General features: G+C 38.9%; 1 protein-coding gene across 4 annotated transcripts in view; it reads right to left on the reverse strand.

Annotated features, from left to right (window-relative positions):
* HERC4 (HECT and RLD domain containing E3 ubiquitin protein ligase 4) overlaps positions 1-18,106 on the reverse strand; it is a 76,441-nt gene that overhangs the window by 8,673 nt on the left and 49,662 nt on the right. For all 4 annotated transcript variants that reach the window (XM_075000202.1, XM_075000204.1, XM_075000203.1 and 1 more), the window contains 8 exons: positions 13,634-13,732; positions 11,472-11,639; positions 11,159-11,302; positions 9,302-9,468; positions 7,751-7,817; positions 7,237-7,319; positions 3,110-3,293; positions 1,012-1,114 (listed from right to left, as the gene is read on the reverse strand). In XM_075000202.1, the coding sequence (XP_074856303.1) occupies positions 1,012-1,114; positions 3,110-3,293; positions 7,237-7,319; positions 7,751-7,817; positions 9,302-9,468; positions 11,159-11,302; positions 11,472-11,639; positions 13,634-13,732 (1,015 nt within the window). The remainder of the gene's footprint in view (positions 1-1,011; positions 1,115-3,109; positions 3,294-7,236; positions 7,320-7,750; positions 7,818-9,301; positions 9,469-11,158; positions 11,303-11,471; positions 11,640-13,633; positions 13,733-18,106) is intronic.

Below are 18,106 nucleotides of genomic sequence, written 5' to 3' on the forward strand. Positions count from 1 at the left end.
AAGGGAGGGACAGGAGCTGGGTGCCAGCTTACTTTTGTAGCACCACGAGCACACATGGCTCTGCGCCCCCTCCCTCCTGCTCCCAAGCACTGTCCATTGCTCTGATTGGATGCAATTCCAGGCCACTGCTGATCCTTCTCCCTTCCCCTAGCTGGGGAACAGCAGACACTGACAGCAGAGCCGAGCCACTTCCTGCCCCCTCAGCCCTTGGTCCCAGGCAGAGGCCAAGGTCTGGATCTAGACCACGTCTTGCCTGACCTGGCCCATGAGGCTTGGGGATCCAAACTCTCCACCTTGCCATGGGCCATGTAGAGGGTAGCCTGGAGCCTCAAGGTCCAGATCCATACAAGCTGCAGTCCAAATTGGACCACAGGCTGGTTGTTCCCCACCCCTGGTTTAACAGTTCTATCTGAATGTGCTTGATTTTTTTTCTGTAAAAGTAACCTGAACTTTCTTCATGGGGCAGAGGGGGAAAAGGAAAGGGGACCTGAAGGAGCAAACCAATGAGAACAGTCTGAATTAACCAGGCTATTCACCACCCAGAATAAATCCACTTCTCAAGACTTGCTGAATGTCTATATATTAAAATAAATAAAGTTCAAAGTGCATGGCAGTGGTGCTCCACCCTGTTGGCCCTATAAAGTGATCAAAGGGCCATTCCAGTAAGGAAATCCAGAACAAGCTACAAGTTTATCATTGACAACCATCCACTCACAAACTAATCAAACAAAATTGATGGGTAGTCACAAAGGACACGCAAACTACCAACTGTGACCACAGCCCTCCACATACCAATCTAGAACCTTACAAGACTCTCACACATAATTATTGATAAACACTCCCTTCTCAAATACACTTCCTCCCTCATAATGCACTCACCTTGAAAGACAGGAACACATATTATTAGTTATTAAAATTAGGTGCAATTTGTTTGTCCTCTTCTAGGAAAACATTAAACTGCAAAAATCCTACTAAGTTTTCTGTTTCGATATACTAGTTTCAAATACTTACATAGAAACTGCTTTTTTTTTTCCAGTGGTAACTCATGAAAAGCCTCCCAGAAAATTTTAATTGTAGGATGGTCGGCCCAATATTCTCCTTTATATTCTGTATTCTGAAGTGACAAAAATGTGATTAGTCAAATTCACAAAATATCATTTCAATTTGAATTTGTAAATACTCTATGTAGAAAGAGTACACACCGCTACTACTGAGTTATATAAAGATCCAACTGTCATTGTTCTATAAGCATTTTTCCCCCACCAGGTTTACTTTGTGTTTTTATCTCTAAAGTATGTTTCTCCCTCATTTGATACTGGTTAATACCCTACTCCAAAAGAATTCTTAACGCCAGTAAATTCTAAGTAAGGTATTTATACTCTGCCTCTTTAATGCCTCTTGCACTTTTAGTTGAATACAGTATTATATACTATTTGTTCTGAACTACTTGACAGTACATCATAACATCATTTAACCACGATTATCCCTACCACATTTCAATGGTGGACGTACAGTGCCTCATAAAAGATTGCAATCTTTTTGAATGTTAAAAAATTTCTTCTGTATACACTTAATGTAAAATCCTAGCCCCTAAGAAAAATCCTAAAACCTTTCCAGTAAACTATACGTCTACTACAGGTTGAACCTCTCTAGTTCAGCACCCTGGGGACCTGCACAGTGCTGAATGAGACAATTTGCCAGACTACAGGAGGTCAATATTGTCTAGCATGTTACCAACACTTCCACTGCTAACTGGCCTCTTAGAAGACTCAGGGTAAATTACAGCTAAATAACAGCACAGAATGCTGAGAGCCAGGAATGGTGGCCGTAAACAAACCTGATGGGACCACGGAAAACTTGGCCACACCCACGATAAGCGGTCATCTGGCTAATTAAAATTATGTCACAGTATGGATGTTGCTGGATGAGAGTGGTCCAGATTAGAGAGGTTCAACCTGTACAATGAACACTAGAGCATCTTTTTCTGTTACTCTTTCCATTGTAAGCAACATTTTTAGTCATATGTGAGAAGTCTATGAACATGTGTATTATTACTTGTAAACATCTACTGTTCTCATCCAAGCTACACAAAGTAAATCGATAGGACCTTCTTCATAACCAAGCTTTCTATTTAAAAAAAAAAACAACAAAAACCAAAACACCACCACCACCACCAAATCCGTTAGGAGACCTAGTGGAAGGTTCCATATTAGAGCAACTGTTTTTAATACTACAAGATTGTCCCCATTAATTAATGACATGGATTAGTATTTGTAGATGCACTGCAATAGGGAGGAAATGCCACACAGCAGAATTCTTGTGATATCAAACACCACAAACAGAACTTGTGTAATGTTCAGAGGATGTTTCAAGGATTTATAGTCTAAAAAAGAAAATAGGCTTTCTTCAATTTATAAAACACCTAGATTGACTTTTCAAATTATTTTAACTTCTCTTCTGCCTGAATGACTGCATAAAAGACACCACACAAAAGTAAGTCATGATATGTAACTTGTTTTGACTATGCAACCTTGCCATCACACCCATGGACTAAAATGTATTTGGCGTCTTGTTGACGAACATATACTAAAGAAAATTCCTATTGGTTTGTGTGTCTAGATAATAAGGAAAACACATGCACACAAAGAAAATCCCAAGAAAACTGACATCTGGGTCATCTCCCAGAGTAAATGGAGCTCATTCATATCCAAAACCCATCATTCAAACAAGACAGGTATGAAACTAACAGAAATCCTTTAAACCTAAATTCTTTGAATGATGAAGTTATGTATTAGCACATGTAGTTAGTTAACTTTTTCACCTTAAAAATACAACATATATGGTTCTCTCTGTTCTTGGCAAGGTTTACCCAAGAGATTTTAGAGCAATCAAACAGGAAATATTGAGGGGAAGATGCATCTATACAATTTAAAGAAACTTGATTTACTGTAAGCAAAATTATGGTCTCACATTTTTAGAATCTGGAAAGCTTGACTTCAACTAGGAATGTGGGGCAGGAAATGCTGGAGAAGTAAAACCATCAAATGTGTTTTAATATTTTAAAATGTATACCAGTTTAATATACTCTCAAGCTAAAGCAGCTACTTACCTTCTCCAGTTCTTTCCAATCATAATTTGTATTCCCAATCACCATCGCCTGCAGCTCACTGGGCTGGAAAAGCTGAAGAACTTTACCACCACACACCTTATGAAAGCCTGCGTGGAATGCATCAAATAAGGTAGCCACTGATCTACTGAAGATGTAATCTACATAGGCATCTACAAATTCCTGCCTGTCGAGAGAAGACAAAAGCAAATATTTTAAAAAATGGAACATAAAACTCTTTCATATTCAGCATTCTATTATCCGGAACTCTCAAATAACCATAATTTTAACCATAAGTAAATTTTAGTTATGTTTTCCGTAAGTACAGTATAGTGAAAGTAAATACAAATAAATACAGCAAATACAGTGCAAGTTTACAGTGTACAATAACTACTGTTGGTAAATAAAGTACTCTGCATACATATTAGTTTGTTTCTTAATATCTAATCTTATTTTTCTTTAGTGTTATGCGTTGCTAGGTACACTTCTCTATTATCCAGAATATTTGAATATCCAGTAACCTCCCAGTTCCAGGTCTGCTGAATATGAAAGAGTTTACTTATTTAAGTACAGGTTGAACCTCTCTGATCTGGAACTCTCTTGTCTGGCAACATCCATAATCCACCATGATTTTAGTTAGCTGGACAGTCACTTACCACAAGTGTGGCCAAGTTTCCCATAGTCCTATCAAGTTTGTTTACAGCTACCAGTCCTGGTTCTCAGTGTCTTCTTGGCCATCCGTTGTGCCCAACGGGGACAACCTGAGCTTGCACAGGCTCGTCGGTTGTGGACTCGAATGTGGCTGAGGAGTTCAAGCCTTGAACAGCATGGGCGTTCACAGAAGGGAGCAAGGGAATTGTCCTGGCTCTGTCGGTGTGGCTGCTGCTGTTGCTTTTCTCCTGTCATGAACATCAATTAGGCGTATGCGTCGCTGCTCTTCGAAGTTGTCATAAGCATGTTGTACGAGACCATGCCAGCCTGTGTGGTCTTTTGCATGCTGCTGTAGCTGCTTTGGCTTTAATCCAGCATCAGCAATGTTGGCCTTCACGCAGTCTTTTTACCTTTTGCGAGGCCTACTTTGGTCCCTTTTGCCCTGGGAGAGTTCACCATAAAGGAGTTGCTTAGGGATTCTTGACTCCTCCATTTGTATGACATGCCCTGTCCAACAAAGCTGGGCTTTCAGAATCATGGCTTCAGCACTTGCGGCTCCTGCTTTGTCAAGGACTTCCAGGTTCATGATTCTGTCCTGCCATCAAAACGTGCAATACTGATCTCTGGTAGTATGGGGTGTACCAGGAGGGGTAGCACCTCTGGTGGGGGGGACTTGTGTCTCTTCGGAGACAGTTCGTGCACCATTGGTCCCTACCTGGCACTCAGCTCTACCCTATGGCTCTAAGAAGCTCTAACATGCACAGCGGTCACACCCCGATAAACCGCTTCAACAGGCGAGCTAAACTAGGTGAGGGTAACCGACAGGTCTGAAACCTTCAGTGAGACAGAGACATGCCTATCCTAGCATGCAAAGTCAGCTCTGGTGGACTGGACGGATGAGATCAACAGCAAGATCCAACAACCAGGAAAGCGGTTCTGCAACACTCTGAAGAGAGAAGGGCATGACAAGGCACCAAAGACGGCATGGTCATCCACTGCAGCCTTTATGGTCTTAGTGCTGGTGATACTTTTAAAAAGTCATGAATAGTCCTACTTACAACAGCTTCATTAATAAATAAAGATGCAGAGGTTTGCTGTTTAGGTGATGGTTGGTAATATTAGCTGATCTTTTGTTAATTCACAGGCTCCTGGCCACATGTGGGAAGATGGGTAGGGCTGTGCTCCTGCCTCGAATGCCGATGAAAATCAATTTACGTGCCACTCTTGGCACGTGTGCTGGGGGATGCTGGCCCCTGTTCTAGACAATATTGACCTCCTGTGTTCCAGCAAATTCTCTTGTTCAGCACCAGTCAGGTCCCAAGAGTGCCAGATGAGAGGCTCAACCTGTACCATTCTTATATAAATAAATCAATGGTCAACTCAGCACAAAATACTTATTGTAAGATACTGTATTCCAACTACGATCTTTCCTATAGCCATAGTGAAGATTGTTTGACCATAAACAGAACATGAATTCAATTCTTCCCCAAACTGAGAGCATATGGGGTGGACAAAGAGCAACAATAAATAATACATTTCAGACAACACGAGCCATTTACTTATTTGTACCTTCCACTATGAATTGGCTCTTCAGAAGACTTACACTGCCTCCTGAAATGCTGATTCAGTGCAGTGAGCTGAAACTAATTATTCAAGTCTAGCGATGTAAATATCAGTATAACAGTTAACTGGTTAAAAAAAGTACAATTATATTGCTCCAGTGGTCCACTGCAAGGAGGCCAGGTGTTAAGCTCCCACTGTGACTGAGGGGTTGGGGTCATGCTCATTAAGACTGAGTTCTTTCTGGCTTTGGCCAGGGCTGGGGTAGCTGGCTGGCTCAGTGTAATCAGGGTTGCTCCCACTCAGTACAGTATGCTTATACTTACCAGTGAACCATTTAACCAACAAGCAAATAGGAATAAGGGGATTTTGACATCTGCGGGGTCCTTTCAAAGAGGACCTCATGTAGACGAGCCGCACGTGATCGAAAGCGGCATTTTTGAAGTGCTGTGGCCACCATTATGCTAATGAGACACTGCATATTCATTGCAGTACCTCATTAGCATGTCCCGAAGTTTCTCATTAACATTCCCCTTTCAGAAGTGCGGTGCTAGTGTAGACATAGACCTTATATTTTTTGTTCTAAAGTCTCTCTACTTACCAGAGGCATGAAGTAAAGAACACCAGCAAAGCAATTCGGCTGGTTTATTTAGCACTTAGAAGTCACCTTCAGCCTGAATTTGGGTGGAGACAAAGGGATACCTTCGCTTCATGAACTGTAGGTATATGACAGGAAGACCACAAGGACTCCCAGCTTACCCGCTTCCCTGGCCATCAGGAAGGCAATTTTCATTGAAGATGGGATATCAAGTACATGGTGAATGGTTTGAAAGATAGCCCATTAAGTGTGGAAAGTACGAAGGTAAGATCCCATTGTGGTGCTCGCTTCACTATCGGTAGGAAAATCCTACTCAGACTCTTTAGCAATTTGGTTGCTAATCCATGAATAAAAATAGATTAGTCATCTTCTGGCAGATGGAATATACTGATAGTTTGTTGTGAATCCAATAAGCATATATTCCCTGGCCTCCCATATACTCAGTTCAGCTATAAACTGCACATAACATGTCTTTTGCTTCACCTGTCCATAAAAAAGAGGCAAAAATAGGAGAGAGGGAGTAAGAAAGAAAACACGAACAAAAGAGGAAAATGCCCCAAAATGCCAAAGAAAAAAGAACAAAAAAATACAGAGGGGAGAGAAAGAAGGTGGAGAGAGACAATGCACAGGGAAAAGAAAGATAATTGGCAGCAACTAAACCAGGGCCTTCCACAAAGGAACAAGTGGTGCTATTCCCATCTACAAATACACCGAGGCTATGTCTACACTACAGCATATAGTCAATTTTAAGGCACTTGGCTTGATTTTACAATGTGACTGTTTTCCTGGTAAATACCATTACGTCGATTTTAAGGGGCGCGTTAAGGTCGACTTTCTCATCTTGACCCTCTGGTGTGGCGTAACCCCAAGTTCAAATTTAAAATGTTGAATTGATAGTGTGGAAACAGCATTACTTTAAATCAATTTTATTGGCCTCCAGAGGTACCCCACAAAGCCCAGAATGCGTCCGTTCTGGCCGCTTTCATCTCTGCTGCTCTCCAGGTGTGCAGGAAATAGGAAGCCCAGCAATTTGAATTCTTTTTCTTTCTGGCCAGCATGGCTATCACATCTAGCTATGAAAGAGAGCCCAGCATGGAGCCATCAGAACAGCCACAATCTCATTTCAGCTGGGTTTCAACATGTTAAATAAAAGCTGTTCTAACAATACACTAGAGAGAAAACAGGAAAAACTACCACATCAGTTTCCCCTATACTAAAAATACTAATTTCTGGATCAGAATAGGCTATGTTTAGCACTCAAGTTATCTTCTGAAACAGGTTAAAATTGAAGCATTGACTAATAAACCTATAATTTACTCACCTATTTTGTTTGACCACAGGAATATCAGCACCTTTAGGAACCAACTCTTTCACTTCTGTTGTTCCAAAATTTTCTACAGTGATCTGTTTAAAAGTAAGAGGCAAAATACACTTTATTTACTGTTCCAAAAGACAGTTTCCCTCAGAGCTTGTCTGCACTACAGCCTAAGTCAATCGAACATCACTCAAGGTTGTGATGCAAGTTTTGTGTTGTTCACACTGGTGCTTACACTCCTCGCCAAGGTGGAATCATTATCCCCATGGGAGGGTGCTCTCCTAGGAGTATAGCATGTCCTCACCAGATGTGCTACAAAGGCACAGCTGCACTACTGCAGTGTAGACTTGCTTCAGCCATGGGCAGTGTTTTACAATCAGTTTAACATCAACATACCAATAATACAAAATTCTAGGAGGACAGCAGCTGGTGGTTTTGGTAATGTATGTTCTGCTAGAGGTAAGCATAACGGATGGCTAATGCTACATGTAAAATATTTTTTAAAAATTTAAAAGCTTACTGTGAAGTTGAGACAAAATGTCTCCTCTATGTCATCTTCTGGATAGTCCAGTAACTGCTGCATACTTCTGCAAAGCAATGTATTTAGTCTTCATCTCAATGCATTGAAAAGTTAACATATGGTGAGTAACTGTTCTCAGTATTCTGTCAATTCTGTATCTATCTGCAGTTATTTTCTTTGCATTTCTAACTTAGGTGACTAGCATTTAGAAGTGCAACATTAGGAAACCTTCCACTGATCCACATTTCATTTAAGTTGAAATGCAGCACAAAGCTTATTGAACATTTTCTTGCTTGTCTTTAATTTCTTCAATTCCTTCCAATTGCCTGTGCATAAGCAAGGTAAAAGGACTCAAATTTTGGAGTTTGAAAGGGGAAAAGGGCTTAGAATGGGAAAAGAGGCAGGGTACTGAGAAAAATAGGATGACAGCAGCCTGATCCTTCATCTCAGTAACTGAAATATACTTGTTGATACTCTAAGTAGTAAGTGAAAAGTATACAGACAGAGGAAATATTTGGTAATAAAAAGCTAGTTCTATGAGAAGTCTCTCATTGACTTCAAGGAGAGTTCGGCGAGTTAAGCATTTAAAAAAAAAAAACACATCTAAGCCTTATTTAAGAAACCAAATATAAATTTAGAAGCTTAAATTGCATGTCCTCTTTTTATATTTTGGGAATGGAATTTATATTATTGAATTCTGATGACCTTACATGCCATTACATTTTAAAAACTATTATTTTCTCTAGCTTGTCATCTCTAGGCATCTGTCTTTAGACCTAGCCATAACACAAAAGACTGCCTTTATTCCTTTGGTAGGCAGAAGATGGCAGAGCTGCAACCCAAAATATATCTTAGCTTCCCTTAATTGCCTTGCATATGTTGAACATAAGTGGATGGAAACATGGGACACTACATGTATAAGCTATTGAGCAAAATGTGTAATAGCCCATAAGGCACCTTTTGATCCTTCCCAAAGGAGTATGATTTGCGAAGTGATTGAAATGTTGTGGGTTTTTTTTTTTTGTTAAAAACAACATACGTACGATAATTAAAATGTTAAAAATAAGTTATTTGAATATTTTTGTTTTCAAGTCAAATAGTAAACAGAAATATGCCAAAAACAGTTATTAGCTATATAGCCTCAGCAAATGAAAAATGAAGTTCAAATTAATAACATAGTTTTTGAAATAAGCAAAATAATGTATCTGCATTAGAAATTAAAGAGATTGACTATAATTGAGATTAAGGTCGAAGTAAGAAGAGTTACATTTATAAACATGCATGTCTGAATTCAAGAATTTTAAAAAGGGGGAAATATTAGGTTCCAAACAGGAAATAATTCTTAATCGCAAAACTAAGCACATGAAAAAAGGAGTTTATAAAACAGTAGTGTAAATCCATACTAAATTTTTAAACTAATTGTATTATTCAGATTAGAGATGTGTGTCTACTTAGTGAGCTATTAAATTCCTTACACATTACAGGAAACTACATACGGCATTTAATAAGAAAGATGATGCACTACTTATTATTAAATTTATACTGGCTCACCTGCCAACGTCAGGCATTAACTCTTTTAAATCATCTAGGGAAGGCTTCTTACTCAATAGCTTCTTGTACAAAGCCAAGGGGAAATGAAGGTCTACAATAGTGAAATTATATATTGCTAATCCACAGACGACGCCAATCAAATGGAACAAGTCACTGTCTTCAAATGTCTAAGAACAGAAAACAGAAGAATTAAAACATTTGTCTTAATTTAAAAAAAGAAAAAGCGTATTTTTGAACATGTGTTGTGAAGAGGAAAATGCTCCCTGCCCCAACCTGTCCAAAGCCACCATTCTCTGTACCAGCTGGGTCTTTTTGATGTACTCATCAGCACTCTCTGGGGTATAGCCGCAGCCTCACGAACCGTACTCCAAGTGTGTTACGCAGCGGGAAGGATTAGTTGGGGAACAAAAGTAAACCAGGTACTCTCTGGGGACAGTTAGAACTAGTGAGATGTAAGGAGAGGGCATTGCTGAGCTGCTCGAAGGGCCAATCTGTCTTTTCAGTCACTTTCTGTTGTCAAAGCCAAATTAAAAATTGTGGCTTAAAAATATTTAGTTTTTCTAAAAGTCTATGTATTGACTTTGAAAGGACAATCTGTCATGTTGAGTGGGAAGCATTAGCTTCAAACAAAGGTGAAGGAGTAAAAAAAGGTGGGTGAACTAACAAACCGAACACCATATTCCCCAGAAGAGAAGTGAGTAGCTCTGTTGACCCATGGGTTTACCCTTGAATGCGCTACTGGTTAAAACTGGCATTTTTCCTCCCTTCCAACTTCATAGATCTGCCTTCCTGACTCTAATGGGAGAGGAAAAAGGGGACTGCATGCCTCAGGGAGTCTTAGAAATTGTCAGGAAAAAATAACTATACGTATATTCAAATTATTAGAGGAAAATGTTCATAACTCTTCCTTAATTTCTCCAGATCTTTTAGAGTGGTTGTAGAATCTCTATCATTAGAGATATTTAAGGACATACTGGATAAATATATAAACAGGAATAACATAGATGGTGGTTGGTCCTGCTATGAGGGCAGGGGACTGGATTTGATGACCTCTTGTCATCCCTTCCATTTCTATTATTTTAATAGGTTTATATTCTATTTCATATTTATTTTCTATAAGAATATAATCTTATTTCAAAGATATTGTTGAAACAGGTAGGTTTTTAACAATATGAGAAAGACTGACATCCAAGTTTCGCTCAGCACTTTTTGGGCTTCTGAAGAGTTCTTACAGTGTCAAATGTGTTTACATATTTCAACAGAATAGTGCTTTTAATGGATTTAAATTGATTACTTTATCTTTTGAAAACTAGGGTCATGATATAAAAAATGCCACTTAAAATGTGTTCATGATGGACACAAAATGTGTTCATGAGGTGTTCTAGATTTGAAAATGTAGGCTTTATTGACTTGCTCACACACTTGGTTAACAACACAGCAGGAACATAAGCCACATCTCTGGATTTCACTGTTTACATAAGCTCTGTACACATGGCTTTTTAAAGGGAATTGAAGCTGTCAGACACAATGTAGCCTAATTTTCTCTGCTGCCCTGCCCTATGGAGTTTCAACTATTTGTACCACCTCACTTTTCCTGGCATTTTTGGTTGCTATACTTGTCAATTTCATGGGAAGTGTGGTATGGGATATTAATGAGAAATGGCAGAATTTTAGTGGAACATGTGATGAATGGAGGAGTTTTAACTCAGCAGCGAGAGGAGTCAGCCTCCTTTTTGGCCAATTTACTCAGCTTCTCCCTTAGAAATATTTCCTTAGAATTCTAATACAGTCCAGTAGGTGATACAGTATCATTGTGAGTCGAGATGATTCATTCATTCATTGCACAGTAACATGTACCTTGTCAGAGAACCAGATGAGCCTGGACTCTTCATAGTACCTAAACATTCCATATTTTGGATCAAGCAACTCCCTCATGATTAGCAAAAAAAATTCTTTGCGGACACCTCCTGCATCAACAGCTTCTTCCCCTACAAAAATAACCTGAAATGGGTACTTCACAGTTAGAGAATATAAAGAGGAAGTGCAAAACAAATCACATTTAATCTAAAAATATATTAAATTTGATAACCTATAATAGATACTAAAATAAAAATTATGATCTGATTTAACACTACATTAAGGATATTTAAACAACATAAACTGGTGATACCTTGAGTGGTTTCTTGTAATCTACATTCTTAGTTTTTCTTAGGACTTCCATAGCATCTCCTACAATATTGTCTCTGCGCACCACTAATATTAAACAAGGATTGACAGATTCAAATACAGGGAGAAAAATAGATGAGAAATTCTGTCTGTGAGCCTGGTCAACAGCCATCTGGAAAAAAAAAAAAAGAGTAAACGCCTTAGTAACCGTAATAACTAACAGGCCATGTAAGAAAAAGCAAACATTTAAAAGCTAGAAAGGCATTTATTTACCATCCATAGCTGGGAGTTACAATTTAAGGTTTAGTGCTCTTTTCTTCCCTTTAACCTGAGCAGATATACTTACTTCTAACATCAACAAATTCAACAGTGCTCTTCAACAGTTTCATACATTCTGAGTTAAAAGCAGTAAATAAAAAATTTCCGTAGAACGGAAATAAAAATGAAAACACATGACAGCCCATCCAAAGTTCACTGAAAACTGGTGGCAAATGAAGTCTGAGGAGGTAAAAATATTAATCTGGTATAAAAAAGCATTAAGGAGTGGCTTAACAGAGTGAAATTTGTTCATATCTCTCCCTTAGCAGTTCTGTTTATATCATTTGAATTGCATGTTCTTTCACTGGATAAACAACATTTTCCTTCTGCTCTTTAACATGAAATATCACATTAAACAAAATACTGTCACAACTATTCTGAATATGGAGCAGAGGTCCTACAAGATTGCCAAATATCTGGTAAAAGGTACCATTAAACATAATCTATTCTGTAAATGGACACAGGCATAGGATGAACCTTTTCCCTAAATTTTCATTTATTTTTCTCCTCACTTAATAATTGCCGATTTTTGAGCATGAGCGTTGAATACAAGCTTTGAAAGCGCATTCAAAATTCTATTTATTAACTTAAGCTGTGTCCACACTTGGCCAAAACTTTGAAATGGCCATGCAAATGGCCATTTTGAAGATTACTAATGAGGCGCTGAATTGAATATTCAGCGCCTCATTAGCATTAGGACACTTCTGGCCACGGAGCTTTGAAAGCACCGCTTTTGAACGCATGCAGCTCAGCGCACCTACACAGGGGTCCTTTTTGAAAGGACCCCACACATTTCGAAATCCCCTTATTCCTCTCAGCCATTTCGAAGTTTTGGCCAAGTGTAACCACAGCCTTATTGAGATTACAGGAATTAATATTTTTCAAGAGGAGTGTATGTCATGCAAGCACAGAGCCTCTTTCTCATCTATCTTCAGAATGAAGACAGGCTCTTATCCTCAGGCAATATTTAAAAAAAAATGGGCATGTGGAGGACAGGGAGCAGTTCAATTAAACAGAGTATTTGGAACTATTATTTCAGTCACTCACTTTTATCTTTTTTTTCCCCCACTCACTGTCCTCTATATATATGTGATTTACATAATTCATGACCCCTTTATCACAGTTGTGCAGGTTTGTATTGTACAGAATACCAACTGTTGAACATAGCAACAGTCCATCATTTCAGAATTACTAACATGTTTTAGTGTTGCTCAGACAGAAACAAAGACCACAAATAAGCATAACTGACAAGTTCAGGTGAACACAGCTCATGCTTACAGATACAGCCTACAAGACAGAGTACTTTCTACAGCTGCTATATTTATGAATTAGCTTTAATCCAGATTAATGCAGAAGAGAAATAACTAAAAATAGCAAGTATGTAATTTGATGGCAACTAACAGGGAAAGAACCAATGACGGCCAACATCAAAAATGAAATCTTCATTAGCAACAATTTTTCCATATTAAAAAGTTCAGTCCAACCCTCCTACAAGAATACATGTTAAACCATTTTCACGCCTTGTCAATGTCCTATTACATTGCAGATGTAAGTGAGACAATGCCTACTATAGTTTGAGATAAGCAATCATTTGGCAGATAAAGTGCCACCTAGCTAGGGAAAAGGAGAGAAGTTGCGACAAAAGATAATTTACACAGATCACCAAACAATACAATTTCAAGCAGATTCAAAATATGAAGGGGAGACAAATAAGCTTCCCCAAATTTACATCGCACAATTTACTTTCACAAAAGCAGAAAAACAAAATTAGATGTCAAAATAGTTAACAGATTTTAGTCCTTTGATATTTTTAAAAAAGATGTTTAGAAAGAGGGAAATACTTTTTACCTGCATTTGCAAGACAGCATCTGTTTGCAGAAGTGTTGTCTTTGCCTGTGCATCAAACACAAAAGGGTATGTGCAAATTGTAACTGGATTTTCTGTTAGCTGGAATCAAAAAGTAAAACATTAGTGCGCAGAATTATGGTACTTAAGTGTGGTTATAGTCAGAAAAAAAGATTGTAAAAATGGTATTACTTCATTCAATATATCATCTTTGTTGACTAGATTTTATTTGTCAATGCAGAACAAATATTGCTGTGGGAAAGGGTAGTAGAGTTTTGAATTCTACTGTTTCAGCAACGAAACAGTTGGATCATTTCTAAATCTTTATTACTGATATAGATATGGAAGTCAGAAAGTGTTTTCATTTGCAGATCCTAGTTTGAACCTGTAACGTTTGCAGATTTTCAAGCGCTTTAAGTCCCTGTAGTCTAGAGTTTTGTCAATACATGTTATGTCAACATACAGCCACCGCTTCCATTAAAATGCTGTTGCATGTCTACATAATGTTCCTTGTGTCAGCAGAGTGCATTCACAATAAAAGCTCCTGCACTGACACAAAGAAAAGTACATTGAGGATAGTCCACTGTGCAACTGGCTGCAGGGTACTTTGGGAAGTATTTGCAATGCCTTACATACATCACATGGCACGGGTCTCTCAATGTACTCATTCCAGAGACAAGCTAGTAAATTGCCTGCTGCCCTTCAACTGAAGTGTATGGGGGAGAATGTGTGACAGCAAGGAAGAGATAAAGAAATGGAAGGGGGGGAGAATGTGTAAGTGAGAGAGACAAAGTGCACATGCATGTGTGTTGGGGGAAAGTGAGCATACTGTCTGTACAGGTATGTCTTCAGTGCAGGTAAGACTGACTCTGATGAGGTTGACTTTCCAGGGTTTGATTTAGAGCACCTGGTGGGGATGAGTTAAATCAAACTCACCGGTCGCTTCCATCAACCACAGCACTTCTGCCATTAGGAGAAAGGGAAGTCAACAGGAGCATAGGCTCCCATTGACCTCCCCTAGTGGAGATGGAGCAGAAGCCCAAATTAAGGTATAATCGACTCTTGCTACGTAAATTAATATAGCTGGAATTGTGTACCTTAGTTCAATCTTTCCCTTTAGTGCAGACCTGCCTTATGTACAGACAGCAAGCACAAATAATGAATCCTGAGGCAAGGGATGTCAGACATCACCAACCTCAGCCCTTGCCTCTCTCCCTGAATTTCAACCCCACAGCAACAGCTTGCCTCCTGCTGTGTTCTTACTGCCAAGAAGAGCAACATTCTGAGTTAATATTTTGATTCTGTAATCCCTTCAGAGTATTTCCCCAGCATCCTCTCCCCACAGACCACAATGATCCACCCCTCTGTTATAGTCCAGGCAGGAGTGTGTGTGCTGCCAAAACTGGCATACTCAGCTGGGCTGTAGCTATGTGAGCTGTCTATGCTGAGGAATTTCAACACTTGCTTGTGCTTTGAAGTATGGAAGGGGAGATGCACACCTGGAAGTCAGTCAAGTTCAAAACAGTGAGCAGAGTGGTCATGGCGGGCATTGTGGGATACCTCCTAGAAGCCAGTCACGGTGACTACACTGACATTTTGTCACTCTATCTTTGTCACAAAAAGTTCTCTCTCTTTTGTCACAGGGATTTTATTCTGTCAGCAAAAAAGAGGTTTGTCAGCAAAAGCAGCACTGCAGTATATACATGCCCCCCAGTGTTTTGTCAATAAAAGCTGAGTTTTGCCAACAAAACTATGCAGTGTAGTCAAGGCCTTACATTTATGCTCCCTCCATCAATGGTGTCTATATCCAACCCGTTAACACAGCTGCACAATTTTTCCAAAGACTTTTTCTGACTATACCCACACACATTTAAAGCCTTATTTACATCTAATTCTCTAAAATCAATCCTTGTCAGAATAGATCTTAAATCAACATTTCTGATTTCCTTACTCTCTGAAAAGGAAGCCAGATTACAACCCAGCTTACCTCAGATAATCCATGGTTGATGTCCTATCACAGCAATGCACAAAGGCAGCAATAATTAAGAATGAAAAGCAGCATTAGTGTCTGCATTAATTACTCTTCTCTGAATCACAAAAATATTTAGGTATGGTACTTTTTGAAAAAAAACAATCATTAGAGAAGCCAATAAAACACAAAAATTTCTGCACTTAGAATTAATCCCCAGACTATAACCAGGCACTTTTAATTATTATGTCCTGGGTCTTTAAAAACTGGTGTTACTATAAAATTTTCTGGGATGGTTGGAACTAAAAAAAAAAACAAGCTAAATTGAGGGAAACACATTATAAATGTTAAAATATCAGTAGTGTTTTCAACATTTAAAATGCTGGCACTCTCTATATAATGCTACTTGCTCACTAAGACTTCAGGTAAAAAGCAGGCTTTTTGCTTCTTCCCATTCTCAAGCTGCTATATCATATTACCATGTTAAATGCCAGAGTGTTAGTACAATGATTTTTTTTCAACATGCAAAAACTAGTTAGAGCACAAGCTTAGATAAATCATTATTTGTTGCCATGAACCTGTAACTATTTTATCGTACACAAAGATTAGGAGAGAATGACATTATTCCTGGGGGAATTCTGGGCCAAAAATTTTAAAATTCTCTGCAATTCTGAATATTTTGTTTCTTATAATATAATCATGCTGGTTTCAATTATTGTGGCGATTTTATTTAAACTACAATACAATGGATAGAGAAGAAGATGGAGGAGACAACTCCCAAATCCCCAGGCTACAGTTACACTACAAAGTTCTGCAGGCAAAACCAGAGTTTTGTCAACAAATCTCATGGAGCGTGCACACACAAAATGTGATTTGTTGACAGTATCTCCACAAAACACAGCACTTTTGCTGGTGGCATTCTGTCTCAAATCTTCGAGGCAAAACACTGCTGTCGACAGATTCTGTCCACAAAAAAGCCGTGTGGATGTTCTGGTGGAGTCTTCTCTCGACAGACATCCACAACAATGGGCAGGCCTGCCATCTGTACTGCCAGGTGCCTGTTTTGTCGAGAGAGCAGCCAGGCAGTCCAGCTGCTCTGTCAACAGACTGGCACGCTCTCCCAATTGGCTTTTGTGTGTGGCTTGCACTATATCAATGGAAGTTTTGTTTGGAAATCTCTTCTGACAGTGACTTCTGTTGACAGAGCACTGTAGTGTAATTGTAGTCCCTCTGTCTAATAGTATTGTAGCTAATTTACTTCAAGTTAGTAGTCAACCAAATATATGCAGCCATTAGTGTTACATCATAGGCAAATAAAGAGCAAGTGCCACGAGAGATTCAAACTCACACTTTATATTGATTACTGATCATCTCCAGAAATGTCAGTAGCAAACCATTTATGGACAACACTTTCAGTCTAAAAAATTCAGACCAGTTCTAACTCCTAAAATATCATATGCATTTAAGAAGCCATAATAGCCTTTAGAATAAGGCTCCTTTACATTATTCTGGCAATGTAAATGAGCCTTAAAATTTTACTACTGTTTTATGCTCCTGGAGAATTCACTAAAAACAAGGGGGAGAATTCACTGAACAGGTAAGTCACGACTTTTTGCTCTGCCTCAGGGGATACAGCGTATCCCATACTTCTACCCCCTCAGAAATATCCCAAAGCCCTGCCCCTCCACACCGAGCATGCGGCAGGCACAGTCTCTCTCTCTCTCTCTCACATGCACACATGTGATCATTCCCTTTACTGTCCTATTAGAAGACTTTTTTTTGCAATGAAGCAAAGAAATCTGTGCACACCATAAATTCTGTGCACACACAATGAGACAGAATACTCCCAGGAGTACAATTTGCAGCTTTTTAGACGGACTTGGAGGGGAATTTAGTTACAGGGGAGCCAAATGTTGCTGTAATGCTTAAGCTTAAATTCTCTTTCCTGCATGTGTCTCTGTCGCCTTCTGTTAAATGCAAAGACAGATGTTTCCCAAGGAGAGAACATTAAAAAAAAATTTTAAACTAACATCAAACAAGTATAAGAAAAATAGTATAATAAAAGTCAAGGGGCCAGGCTGTCTGAATCTCTCACTCACAAAAGTTGATGGACAAAATTATAACTATAAAAGGTGTTTAACACCGCCCCCCAACATCCCTACCTTACTCTCTTCTCTGAAGCACTGACTTCCCTGAAAGTTCTCCATGTCAAAATGGACATTTTGGAGCTTAACATGTGACACCTATTATTTTCCCCTAATCACTCAGACTACAGTTAAGTCCTTTAAACAAAATCCCAATTACTTTTAAACAACTTTTTATATTAATAATATTTTATTATTTGATCTGAATGGTCTTTTTTCCATCTCATCTTTGTCTCACAGTTGAAGACTGGAATTAGCAGAGCTTTTCCAATGACTTGGAACAGAGCCCAAGGAGTCGACAAGCTGCTTCCCAAATAGAAGCTGTGATACGATGTGCTATTTGTGTTCATAAAACATTTCAAT

This window comes from Carettochelys insculpta, chromosome 7, assembly GCF_033958435.1.
Source record: "Carettochelys insculpta isolate YL-2023 chromosome 7, ASM3395843v1, whole genome shotgun sequence".
NCBI lineage: Eukaryota > Metazoa > Chordata > Testudines > Carettochelyidae > Carettochelys > Carettochelys insculpta.